The sequence below is a fragment of the Meles meles genome, chromosome X (genome assembly GCF_922984935.1).
Source record: "Meles meles chromosome X, mMelMel3.1 paternal haplotype, whole genome shotgun sequence".
Taxonomy (NCBI): Eukaryota; Metazoa; Chordata; class Mammalia; order Carnivora; family Mustelidae; genus Meles; species Meles meles.
In genome coordinates this window covers 45,758,784-45,772,626 of record NC_060087.1, presented here as the reverse complement: position 1 = coordinate 45,772,626, position 13,843 = coordinate 45,758,784, and the positions used below count along the sequence as shown (strand labels likewise).

At 39.2% G+C, this 13,843-nt stretch overlaps 1 protein-coding gene across 1 annotated transcript; it reads left to right on the top strand.

Annotated features, from left to right (window-relative positions):
* Window positions 1–4,765: 4,765 nt before the first annotated feature.
* On the top strand, window positions 4,766–6,034 carry LOC123934633 (elongation factor 1-alpha 1-like). Its single transcript, XM_045994767.1, has 3 exons — window positions 4,766–5,167; window positions 5,403–5,678; window positions 5,759–6,034. Exons 1-3 carry the CDS (start codon window positions 4,766–4,768, stop codon window positions 6,032–6,034), a joined length of 954 nt encoding a protein of 317 aa, XP_045850723.1.
* Window positions 6,035–13,843: the final 7,809 nt, after the last annotated feature.

Genomic DNA, 13,843 nt, shown 5'->3' with positions numbered 1-13,843 from the left:
TTGATGTAGTGTTCCATGATTTGTTGTTTGCATATAACACCCAGTGTTCCATGCAATATGTGCCTTCCTTAATACCTATCACCAGGCTCACCTATCCCTTTACACTCCTCCCTTCCAAAACCCTCAGTTTGATGCTCGGAGTCCATAGTCTGTCATGGTTCATATCCCCCCTGACTCCCCCTTCATTTTTCCCTTCCTTCTCCTAATGTCCTGATTTCTACATTTTGAAATGAAAGCAGAAGTCAATGAATAAGTCAATTTTATATAAAAATTTGGGTTTAACAGATAAATTGTTATTTTGACATTTGAATAAATATTTGAGACATTTGTGTTTGGCTAGTGTCTAAATGAGATTTTGAGACAATAGAATAAGAAAATTTGATATCTGATAATGAACATTTGCTATAGTTTTAGGTGATGCACACCCATTCTAGTGTCACCATTGTCCATCCATTGTCACACATTTACTCACACATCGCTGGTGACTATTCATATAGTTCACACATGCACAAACATACAGACAGTCAGATATAAACCCCCATCAACCAACCCTTCCCTTCTTCTATACATTCATGGTCCAACACAAACATCTCTCTCTCAAAGCTGCTTCTCTCCTATTTTCCAGATTAGTGAAAGGCATCAGAACCTCCCAGTCACCCAAACCACAAAGCAATCTGTAGTCAATGTTGGATTCCCCGCATACTCCATCACCAAGACAATAAAGAACCACTAAACAGTAACTCTGTTTTAGTTGCCTTTGGTTCCTCAAAGGATAGCAACAGTCTTTTGTTTGTTTGTTTGTTTATTTACAGCATAACAGTGTTCATTGTTTTGGCATCACACCCAGTGCTCCATGCAGTACCTGCCCTCCCTATTACCCACCACCTGGTTCCTCAACCTCCCACCCCCACCCCCCCCGCCCCTTCAAAACCCTCTGGTTGTTTTTCAGAGTCCATAGTCTCTCATGGTTCATCTCCCCTTCCAGTTTCCCTCAACTCCCTCAACTCTCCATCTCCCCATGTCCTCCATGTTCTTTGTTATGCTCCACAAATAAGTGAGACCATATGATACTTGACTCTCTCTGCTTGACTTATTTCGCTCAGCATAATCTCTTCCAGTCCTGTCCATGTTGCTACAAAAGTTGGGTATTCATCCTTTCTGATGGAGGCATAATACTCCTTTGTGTATATGGACCACATCTTCCTTATCCATTCATCCGTTGAAGGGCATCTTGGTTCTTTCCACAGTTTGGTGACCGTGGCCATTGCTGCAATAAACATTGGGGTACAGATGGCCCTTCTTTTCAGTACATCTGTATCTTTGGGGTAAATACCCAGCAGTGCAATTGCAGGGTCATAGGGAAGCTCTATTCTTAATTTCTTCAGGAGTCTCCACACTGTTCTCCAAAGTGGCTGCACTAACTTGCATTCCCACCAACAGTGTAAGAGGGTTCCCCTTTCTCCACATCCTCTCCAACACACGTTGTTTCCTGTCTTGCTAATTTTGGCCATTCTAACTGGTGTCAGGTGGTATCTCAATGTGGTTTTAATTTGAATCTCCCTGATGGCTAGTGATGATGAACATTTTTTCATGTGTCTGATAGCCATTTGTATGTCTTCATTGGAGAAGTGTCTGTTCATATCTTCTGCCCATTTTTTGATATGATTATCTGCTTTGTGTGTGCTGAGTTTGAGGAGTTCTTTATAGATCCTGGATATCAACCTTTTGTCTGTACTGTCATTTGCAAATATCTTCTCCCATTCTGTGGGCTGCCTTTTTGTTTGGTTGACTGTTTCCTTTGCTGTGCAGAAGCTTTTGATCTTGATGAAGTCCCAAAATTTCATTTTTGCTTTTGTTTCCTTGGCCTTTGGAGACATATCTTGAAAGAAGTTGCTGTGGCTGATATCGAAGAGGTGACTGCCTATGTTCTCCTCTAGGATTCTGGTAGATTCCTGTCTCACATTGAGGTCTTTTATCCATTTCGAGTTTATCTTTGTGTACGGTGTAAGAGAATGGTCGAGTTTCATTCTTCTACATATCGCTGTCCAGTTTTCCCAGCACCATTTATTGAAGAGACTGTCTTTTTTCCATTGCATATTTTTTCCTGTTTTGTTGAAGATTATTTGACCATAGAGTTGAGGGTCCATATCTGGGCTCTCCACTCTGTTCCACTGGTCTATGTGTCTGTTTTTATGCCAGTACCACGCTGTCTTGGTGATCACACCTTTGTAGTAAAGCTTGAAATCGGGTAACGTGATGCCGCCAGTTTTGTTTTTGTTTTTCAACATTTCCTTAGCAATTCGGGGTCTCTTCTGATTCCATACAAATTTTAGGATTATTTGCTCCAGCTCTTTGAAAAATACTGGTGGAATTTTGATCGGAATGGCATTAAAAGTATAGATTGCTCTAGGCAGTATAGACATTTTAACAATGTTTATTCTTCCAATCCAAGAGCATGGAACGGTCTTCCATCTTTTTGTGTCTTCTTCAATTTCTTTCATGAGTGTTCTGTAGTTCATCGAGTACAGGTCCTTTACCTCTTTGGTTAGGTTTATTCCCAGGTATCTTATGGTTCTTGGTGCTATAGTAAATGGAATCGATTCTCTAATTTCCCTTTCTGTATTTTCATTGTTAGTGTATAAGAAAGCCACTGATTTCTGTACATTGATTTTGTATCCTGCCACGTTACTGAATTGCTGTATGAGTTCTAGTAGTTTGGGGGTGGAGTCTTTGGGGTTTTCCATATAAAGAATCATGTCATCTGCGAAGAAAGAGAGTTTGACTTCTTCCTCGCCAATTTGGATACCTTTTATTTCTCTTTGTTGTCTGATTGCCATTGCTAGAACTTCTAATACTATGTTGAACAAGAGTGGTGAGAGTGGGCATCCTTGTCATGTTCCTGATCTCAACGGGAAGGCTGCAAGCTTTTTTCCATTGAGGATGATATTTGCTGTGTGTCTTTCATAGATAGATTTTATGAATTTCAGGAATGTTCCCTCTATCCCTATACTTTGAAGCGTTTTAATCAGGAACGGATGCTGGATTTTTCAAATGCTTTTTCTGCATCAATTGAGAGGACCACGTGGTTCTACTCTCTTCTCTTATTGATTTGTTCTATCACATTGATTGATTTGCAAATGTTGAACCAACCTTGCAACCCAACAGTCTTGAAATATGGAAGGCCATCAATAGCTTCACTAACACATCATGCATAATATATTTCAGATATTACTATACTGATTTAGTTATAATATGTGCATAAAAATATTTTAAAACTCTCCTCAAACATGACAGAAACATGATCAGATCACTCTATCTCTCAATCAGAAATTAGTGTATCTTGGGATGCAGCAAAGGCAGTCATAAAAAGGAAGTATATAACAATACAGGCCTACCTCAAGAAGTAAGAAAAGACTCAGATACACAATCTAACCACACATATAATGGAGCTAGAAAAGAAGCAACAAATAAATCATAAAGCCAGCAGAGAAAGAGAAATAATAAAGATTAAGGCTGAAAAAAATTATATAGAAACAAACAAATAAACCCAGAACAAGTCAATGAAACTGGGAGTTGGTTCTTTGAAAGAATTAATGAAATTGATAAACACTTACTCAGACATAACAAAAAGAGCAAAAATGACTCAAATAGATAAAATCACAAATGCAAGAGGGGAGAACACAATCTACACCACAGAAATACATAAAACTCTAAGAGAATATTATGAAAAATTATATGCCAAAAAATGGAAAGAATTTGATAAATTTCTAAAAACATACAAACTAACAAAACTGAAAGAAGAAGAAATAGAAAATCTGAACAGATGCATAATCAAAAAAAAATTGAATTAGTAATCAAAAAAAGTTCAGGGTCAAATGACTTCCCAGGAGAATTCACCAAACATTTATAGAAGAGTTAATATCTATTCTTCTGAAACTATTTCAAAAAATAAAAAAAATGGAAGGAAAACTTCAAAACTCATTCCACAAGTCCAGTACTACCCTGATTCCAGAACCAGACAAAAACTCCACTAAAAAGAGAATTTCAGGCCACTATCTGTGATGAACTTGGAAGCAAAAATTCTCAACAACTAACTAGAAAATCAAATCTAACAATACATTAAAAACTTACTCACCATGATAAAGTGGGATTTATTCCTGGGCTTCAGGGGTAGACCAATATTTGTAAGTCAATCAATGTGATACACCACATTAATAAAAGAAAGGATAACACTATATGATCCTCTCAATACATGCAGAAAATGCATTTGACAAAATAGAGCATCTATTTCTGATAAAAACCCTCAACAAAGTAGGATAGATAGAAAATACCTCAAGATAATAAATGCCATATATATAAGACCCACAACTAATATGGCCCTCAAAGGGGAAAATCTGCAACAATTTCCCCTAAAGTCAGGAACATGACAAGGGTGTCCATCTTTACCATTGTTACTTAACATAGTACTTGAAGTCCTAGCAATGAGATCACAAAAAGAGATATAAGGCATCCAAATCAGCAGAAGGAATTTGAACATTCACTATTTGCAGACAGCATGATACCCAATGTAGAAAACCCAAAAGAATCCATCAGAAAATTACTAGAACTGATATATGAATTCACAAAGTCAGGGATATAAAATCAATTTACAGAAATCTCTTGCATTTCTATACACCAATAATGAAGCAGCAGAAAGATAAATCAAGGAATTGATCCCACTATCGGTCATCTGTCCTACAAATGTGGCAGTATCAACAAAAGAACCATGGAAAATTTTGAGAAGAAGGCTGCTGAGATGGGAAAGAGCTCCTTCAGGTATACCTGGGTCTTGAACAAACCAAAAGCTGAATGTGAACGTGGTATCACCATGGATACCTCCCTGTGGAAATTTGAGACCAGCAAGTATTACGTGACCATCACTGATGCTCAAGGACACAGAGACTTTATCAAAAACATGGTTACAGGTACATCTCAGGCTTACTGTGCTGTCCTGATTATTGCTGCTGGCGTTGGTGAGTTTGAAGCAGACATCTCCAAGAATGAGCAGAGCCGTGAGCATGCCGTTCTGGCTTACACACTGGGTGTAAAACAACTAACTGTTGGTGTTAACAAAATGGATTCCACTGAGCCACCCTACAGCCAGAAGAGATACGAGGAAATCATTAAGGTAGGCAGTACCTACATTAAGAAAATGGGCTATAACCCCAACACAGTAGCATTAGTGCCAATTTCTGGTTGGAATGGTGACAACATGCCGGAGCCAACTGTTAGCGTGCCTTGGTTCAAGGGATGGAAAGTCACCAGAAAAGATGGGAATGCCAGTGGAACCACACTGCTTGAAGCTCTGGATTGCATTCTGCCACCAACTTGTCCAGCTGACAAGCCCGTGTCTACCTCTCCAGGACATCTACAGAATTGGTGGTACTGGTCCTGTCCCTGTGGGCCGAGTGGAGACTGGTGTTCTTAAACCTGGCATGGTGATCACCTTTGCTCCAGTCAATGTTACAACTGAAGCAAAGTCTGTCGAGATGCACCATGAAGCTTTGAGTGAGGCTCTTGCTGGGAACAATGTGAGCTTCAATGTCAAGAAGGTGTCTGTCAAAGGTGTTCATCATGGCAATGTGGCTGGTGACAGGAAAAATGATCCACCAATGGAAGCAGCTGGCTTCACAGCTCAGGTGATTATCTGGAACCATCCAGGTCAAATCAGTGCTGGATATGCACCTGTGCTGCATTGTCACATAGCTCATATTGCAAGTTTGATGAGCTGAAGGAGAAGATAGATCATCATTCTGGAAAGAAGCTGGAAGATGGTCCCAAGTTCTTGAGATCTGGTGATGCTGCCATTGTTGAGATGGTTCCTGGCAAGCCTATGCGTGTTGAGAGTTTCTCTGACTATCCTCCTCTGGGCCGTTTTGCTGTTCGTGACATGAGACCGATGGTTGCTGTGGGTGTCATCAAAGCAGTGGACAAAAAGACAGCTGGAGCTGGCATGGTCACCAAGTGTGCCCAGAAAGCTCAGAAGCCTAAATGAATATTATTCCCAATACCTGTCACTCCAGTCTTAATCAGCTGTGGAAGAATGGTCTCAGAATGGTTTGTGTCAGTTGACCATTTAAGTTTAATAGTAAAAGACTGGTTAATGATAACAATGCATCGTAAAACCTCCAGAAGGAAAGGAAAATGTCTTGTGGACCATTTGTTCTTTTTTTTCATGTGTGTAGCAATTCTAAGCTATTACTTTTTAAAATCAGTACTTTGTAATGGAAACAACTTGACCAAAAATCTGTCACAGAATTTTGAGACCCATTACAACATGAGTTTAATGAGGAAAAAAAAAAAGCTGTAGTCATCAAGACAGTATGGTACTGGCACAAAAGTAGACACCTAGATCAGTGGAATGGAATAGAACACCCAGAAATGGACCCACAACTATATGGTCAACTAATAGTCAATGAAGCAGGAAAGCGCATCCAGTGAAAACAAAGGCAGTCTCTTCCACAAACGGTGTTGGGGAAACTGGACAGCAACATGCAGGAGAATGAAAGGGACCCCTTTCTTACTCCATGTGCAAAAATAACTCTAAAATGGTTGAAAGACCTAAATGTGAGACAGGAAACGATCAAAATCCTAGAGGAGAGCATAGGCAGTAATCTCTATGACATCAGCCATAGCAGCTTCTTACTAGATATGTCTACTGAGGCAAGCGAAACAAAAGCTAAAATAAGCTATTGGTACTCCTTCAAAATAAAAAGCTTTTGCACGTTGAAGGAAACAATCAACAAAGCTAAAAGGCAACCTGGGGTGCCTGGGTGGCTCAGTCAGTTAAGCATCTGACTCTTGATTTTGGCTCAGGTCATGATCTCAGGATCTTGAGATTGAGCCCCACGTCAGGCTCCACACTCAGTGGGGAGTCTGCTGAAGATTCCCTCTCTCCCTCTCCCTCTGAACCTCACCCCACTCTCCCTCTCTCTCAAATAAATAAATAAATAAATAAATAAATAAATAAATAAGTCCTTAAGAAAACCCAAAAGGCAACCTACTGAATGGGAGGAGATATTTCCAAATGATATATCTGATAAAGAGCTAATATCCAAAATTTATAAAGAATTTACCAAATTCAGCTCCCCAAACAAATAATGCAGTTAAGAAATGTACAGAAGATATGAACAGACTTCTCCAAAGAAGACACCCAGATGGTCAACAGACACATGAAAAGATGCTCAACATCACTGATCATCGGGAAAATCAAACCTACAGTGAGATATCACCCCACACACACCTGTCAGAATCACTGAAACCAACAACACAAAAAACAACAGGTATTGGTGAGGATTGGAGAAGAGGGAACCGTCTTGCACTGTTGGTGGGAATGCAAACTTGTGGAGCCACTGTGGAAGACAGTATGGAGGTTCCTCAGAAAGTTAGAAAATAGAACTACCCTATGATCCAGCAATCACACTACTGGGTATTAACTCAAATAATACAGGAACACTAATTCAAAGGGATACTAATTCAAAGCTGTTCAGCTCCTAGGTAACCATACAAATTCACATATATAAGTACCATTAATGTTAAAGTCTGTACAATATTGTTCATATAGCAAAAAACCTATGTTTATAGCAGCATTATTTACAGTAGCCAAATTATGGAAGCAGCACAAGTATCCATCGATAGATGAATGGATAAAGAAGATGTGGTATATACACACAATGGAATATTATTCAGCCACAAAAAAGGAAGTAATGTTGCCATTTGCAATGCCATGGATGGAGCTGGAGAGTATAATGTTAAGTGAAATAAGTCATTCAGAGAAAGACAAATACCATATGATTTCACTCATATGTGGAATTAAAGAAACACCAATAATGAGAGAGAGAGCGAAAGAAAGAGAGAGAGAGAGAGAAGAGCCAAGAAACAGATTCTTAACTATAGAGAACAAACCAATGGCTATCAGATGGGACGTGGCGGGGGGTGGGAAGGGTGAAATAGGTGATGGGGATTAAGGAGTGCACTTGCTGTGATGAGCACTGAGTCATGAATGGAATTGTTGAATCACTATGCTGTACACCTGAAACTAATATAACATTATATATTAACTATCCTGGAATTAAAATTAAATTAAATTTAATTACATTTAAAAAACACAGCAGGATTTTTGGAAATTGACAAGTTCATTTTAACATGTATATGGAAATGGAAGTAGAGAGAAAGAGCCAATTAATCTTGAAGAAGAAAAGCATAGCTGAAGGGCTCTATAAGAAGAGTTAGCAGAAAGTTGTAATGAAGACATTGTATTATTGGTGCAAGGATAAACAGACAGATGGAATAGACTAAAGAGTCCAGAAACACACATGCACATATATGGTCACTGATGATGTAAATGCCATTGCAGTGAGGTGGGGAAAAGATGGTCTTTTTTTTTTTAAGATTTTATTTATTTATTTGACAGACAAGAGACCACAAGTAGGCAGAGAGGCAGGCAGAGAGAGAGGAGGGAAGCAGGCTCCCCGCTGAGCAGAGAGCCAGATGTGGGGCTCGATCCCAGGACCCTGAGATCATGACCTGAGCCGAAAGCAGAGGCTTTAACCCACTGAGCCACCCAGGCGCCCCAAGATGGTCTTTTCAATAACTTGTGCAGTATCAGTTGTATATCCCTACAGGAAAAAAAAAAAAAAAAAGAATATTCCTCCATTCTCACAAAATGTGAAACAATCCATTTGAGATGTATTCCACATCTAAGTAAGAAATGTAAAATAATAAAGCTTTTAGAAGAAAATACAGGCAGGCAGCTGGTGTGGCTTGCTGGAGCCAGCGTGGGCAATTAGGACTTTGCTCTCTAAATATTGAGGCTCTGGATTCTGATTGTTGATCACAGCTTTTCATGGCCTAGGAGCTGGCAGCTTCTCAGAAAGTTAAACACAGAACTACCATATGACCTAGCAATTCCACTCGTAGGTATATATCCAGAAAATTTGAGAGCAAGGACTCGAACAGAAATTTGTATACCCACGTTCATAGCAGCATTATTGACAGCAGCCAAAAGGTGTAAACAGCCACGTGTCCATCAACTGATGAATCGGTAAATGATTTGTGGTATATGCATGCAATGGAATTTTAATCAGATATTTTAAAAATGAAATTTTGACATATGCCTCAACATGGATGGACCTTGAAAATGTTATGCTAACTAAAATAAGGCAGACACAGTAAAACAAATACTATATTTGTGTTTATACCATATCATGTATTTTGCTTACATGAATTACCTAGAATAGGCAAATTCATACAGGCAAAAAGAGCAGAATAGAGATTGCTAGAGACCAGCAGGAGGAAGAAATGGGGAGGTATTTTTTAATAGGTACAGAGTTTATGTTGGGGATGATGACAAACTTTTTAGCTACAGTTAGTGGTGATGGTGATGGGTACATTGTGAATGTACTTAATACCATGAATTCTATACTTATGAATGGTTAAGATGATAACTATTATGATATATACATTTTACCATGCATTTTTTTTAAATAGTATGATCATTTTGGAGATTTCTCTGGTACTACCTAATAAAGCTGACTGTAGGCAATGTCCTATGTCCTAGCTGTTCAGCTCCTAGGTAACCATACAAATTCACATATATAAGTACCATTAATGTTAAAGTCTGTACAATATTGTTCATATAGCAAAATATGTACTTCTCCAGACAAAAAAATATACCCAAATATTTATAACAAGTAAAATTGATGAATAAATTATACACATTCATATGATAGACTACAACGTAACAATTAAATGATTGAATAACTACCAGACCCAAGAGCATGGATAAAACACAGGAAAATGATGTTGAGTGAAAAGAAGCTAAACACAAAAGACTCTATACCATATGAGTCCATTTACATAAATTTAAAATCAGACAAAACCAGACCATGATGCCAGAGGTGAGGACTGTGGTTACTTTGCAGACGAGGAATGGGGGGTAACCAGCAAGGGGCCCAAGAGGGCCTTGTCGGGAGGTACGTGATATTCTACATTTCAGTCTGAGTGGGGATTGTATAGGTATGGTGTCTTCACTTTGTGAACTTACATGGAGCAACACAATCATGATTTGTATAATTTTTGTATAAGTAAGTGTATTTGAAAAAAATGGGAGAACAGATAGGGGTGTGGTTTGTTGTGGTGGAAAGTGCAAGGGAACTATCCTCTTCCTATGTTATCTTCCGAGGCAGGGATTTTCCTGAGCCCAACAAAATTTAAATGAACCATGAAAATAATAAAATTCCCAAATACCTAATGTTACTGAGGATCTATTTTCTTAACTTTGGAGGAATCTTCCAGACACATATATCCCCAAACCGAGATTCATCTCTTTCTTTTTCCCTTTCTCTTTATTTTAGCATACCGAAAAAACAAAATTTAGTATATTTTTATCGTGAATGGCATGTGTGGTATAAGCCATTTTTGTGATATTCATTTCTCTCAAGTTGTCCCTCTTTCTTGCTTTCCATCTACCAACCTACCCTTTTGTTCCATAGGTGAATAATAAAGTATCTGAAGTGATTTTGAGCCAGTGTTGGAACTAGATAATTCTGGATGTTAAAATTGGTATATTTATCGTTTTGCACTTATTTTTCCACATTGTCCTTGATTTCTTTTATTAACAATCAATGTACTATAATAAATTTATGAAATCACAGGCCTATGTCTTTAAGTTTATAATACCTAATCCTCTTACATTTTGTAAATGTAGCTACATGTTGTTAATTAAACCGCGTGTTCAATTTATACCCACCGCTGAACACTTTAAAATCCTCAGCATCTATATGCTAGATTTTGTTGCTTTTTTCCCTTTCTTTGAGTTTTTATTTAAATTCTAGTTAGTTAACATACAGCGTAATATTAGTTTCAGGGGTAATATTCTGTGTGTGAATTCACATTTATTTTTCTCAATAGATCCACATTTTATTGGTTTCCAGAATTCTTCTTCCTTAACCTTGGAGTAATCTTCCATAAACAAATATCTCTTCGGCTCAAGAGATCACTAACCAAAGATTTACCTTCTTTCTTGATTCCTGCCCTTTATTTTATCATAGTCTAATAAAATAAAATCTGGTACTTTTTATTTGAATAGCATGTGCATTAGAAGCTGATCCTTGTAAAAACCATTTCTGTAAATTTATCTACCTTTCTTGCTATCCACCTGCTAGCCTATCAGTTTATCTCACAAGTGAAAACATAGATGTTTGTATGCAATGATTTTGAACCAGTAATTCTGAACATTGCAATTTGATGTAATTTATTATACCCATGTTCATATTTTCTTGTAGTGCTTGATTTTCTAAATAATTAACATGTTGTAATAAATGTGTAAAATAAATATCCTTTGTTTTTTAATTTGTATAAACCCCACACTGTTGTACTTTGTAGAGTTGTAGGTTGTCAACCAAAGCACGTGACTGATTAAAAGTTTCAAAATCGTCAGCCATTACATGCTAGATTTTATTGCTTCTTCATCTTTTAATGAAAGTTCACTTTCGTGAATTCACATTTGTTTTTCTCATCAGGCCCACATTTTAACAGTTTCCAGAACTGGTACATTTGAGGTTGTAACAGCAAAACCAGTTTTGTTTTTTAGCAAAACCAGTTTTTACACATGACTTCCTTGTTCTATGACCAAATCAGTTTCTATCTGTGGTTCTAGTTCACAGGGAATGGGGTCGGGCTTCTCTTTGCACTCCTCAGTCCAGGGAAAGGCCCTGATCCCAAGGGGGAAGACTCCTATGACAGGCCAGGTTCTGGAGCACTGAGCACAGTACCACTGGCCACTGTGAGGTGGCATGCGTGCATGGAGGACATGCCCATGTTCTCTCTTACAATACCAAACTGCAAGCTGAGCCAGTGCCCACCGCTGAAGGCTGGGTGCTGCCACGTCCCTCTCTCTTCCTGTCTTCTCACTGGAGCTTTGGGGCTGAGTCCTCATCCTTGCGCATTAGGGGTCAGTCGTGGTAAAATGCAGAATGAATCAAAGGAATTCTGCTTCATTCTTGAGCCCACGCCTGTGGGTAGAACCAGAAGCCTCTAAATGGAGGGGTACGGGGAACTAGCCCAGTGAACAATATTCCAAGCCCTTGTGTCTGTGCCTCATTTAGAGAAAGCTCTGGGAGAGGGCAGAGTGGCCGTGCCGGGTAGGAGGAAGATGTCGTCTCGTCCTCTGGACAAACACTAGTCCCGTACTGTCAGATTCTTACCGACAACTCCACACTTTCACATGCCTCTCACCCTACTGCAGATGGGAAACACATGTACCCAAATGTCATAACCCACACTGAAATATCACATGTACCCATTTGAACAGACATGGCCTCGGGTGATGCCATAGTCTCATCCAGAGACCGGCACTTGGTGTTTGCAGGCATGGTTGGCGGACTCAGCCCATGAGAAGATAAGGTAAATTGTCTGGTCAAGGACCCCTGAATTTTCAGTCATTCCCTCACACCTGCTTTTCCATCAGGGGTTCATGCACTAATGTCTGATACCATGAAATCAGTGTTCTTAACCTTAAACTGGTCCCACGTAAGCAGGTTGTCCTCATTTAAGCCTCGTTTTATCTCTCAGCACTTTGTTCTTGACATTTCGATGGTCCAAACTGGCAACACGTCCCATGGTTGAGTTACTGGCGTCTGATATTTTTCAGATAGAATTGGCCACTTCAGGTCATATTTAGTAACTACTCCCACATATGTAAATAATTATCCATTTACTCTGGACATGATGTTACTTCATGTACCTCACATTTTACAGTTATCTGCAACTGGACAACACATAACCCCACTGCCTTTTTGAGAAATGCCTTTTGGCTACCATTAAGTACTAATTGATAAAACTCTGCACATTTCTTATTGTACCTAGCCCCCCAATGCCCCCCTATTGCCCCCCTCCCACTTCCCCCCAAGAAGGATCTGATGATAAAAGGGGTCCAAGAATAACTTTTCCTTGATAACCACTCTCTGAATAAGCCTCACAAGTATGTTAGTAATCAGCTTTTCGGTTAAGCCTGTGTTACCTGCCCCAGGGCTGCCGTTTACCATCGGGAAGCCAACATTTCACTCTCATAAGTTCTCCTCATGTTTGCTTTCCTTGTCTTCCCCAAATAAAATCCACTGTGAGGGGAAACACACACACACCCCCACACCATTACTCAACGGTACCCAAAATGGGGTCATTGTAAATTTTTACCTCCCTCATGTCTCAGGAGAAGGGAGGGGAAGATCTAATGGCAAAACTAACATCAGGATGTTAGGGTAGTTTCATATTAGCATGTAAATGCTAAAATGTGGCTGTTTGTTTCCATTGAGTGTCCTTAGTCCAACACCACTTGCAAAAACGTGCTTGGGATCAAATGATCATGTTTATAAACCTTTTCATGGCTTTGGGACGTTAAATTCTCTATTCCAGAGAGTACTCCAGAGGTTTGACATGATGAATTCCCAATACTAGCAGCAGGGCAACTTCTATCTGGAATTCCTTGTGTTGTCCCTGAGAGGATTCAATTCCTTCCCAGTGCCCCCACGATGGGGAATTCTCCATGGCATGTTACATGAAAGACTTGGTAAAATAGTTCCTTTTTATTTTCTTTCTACAAATACAATGCACACATCAGTGCAGCACATACCTTCACAGTATGTGCTTCCTACGTAGCCACCTAAATGCAGCTGGCTTCAGAACGAGGAGTGTGTTCTTGTTCATGTTTCTTCCCTGTAGCCTTATCACTAGTGAGATCTCAGCTACCAGCTTTTCACCAACAGCAGGGAGTGAGGCAGGACCTCTGCAATCTTGGTTTTTACAA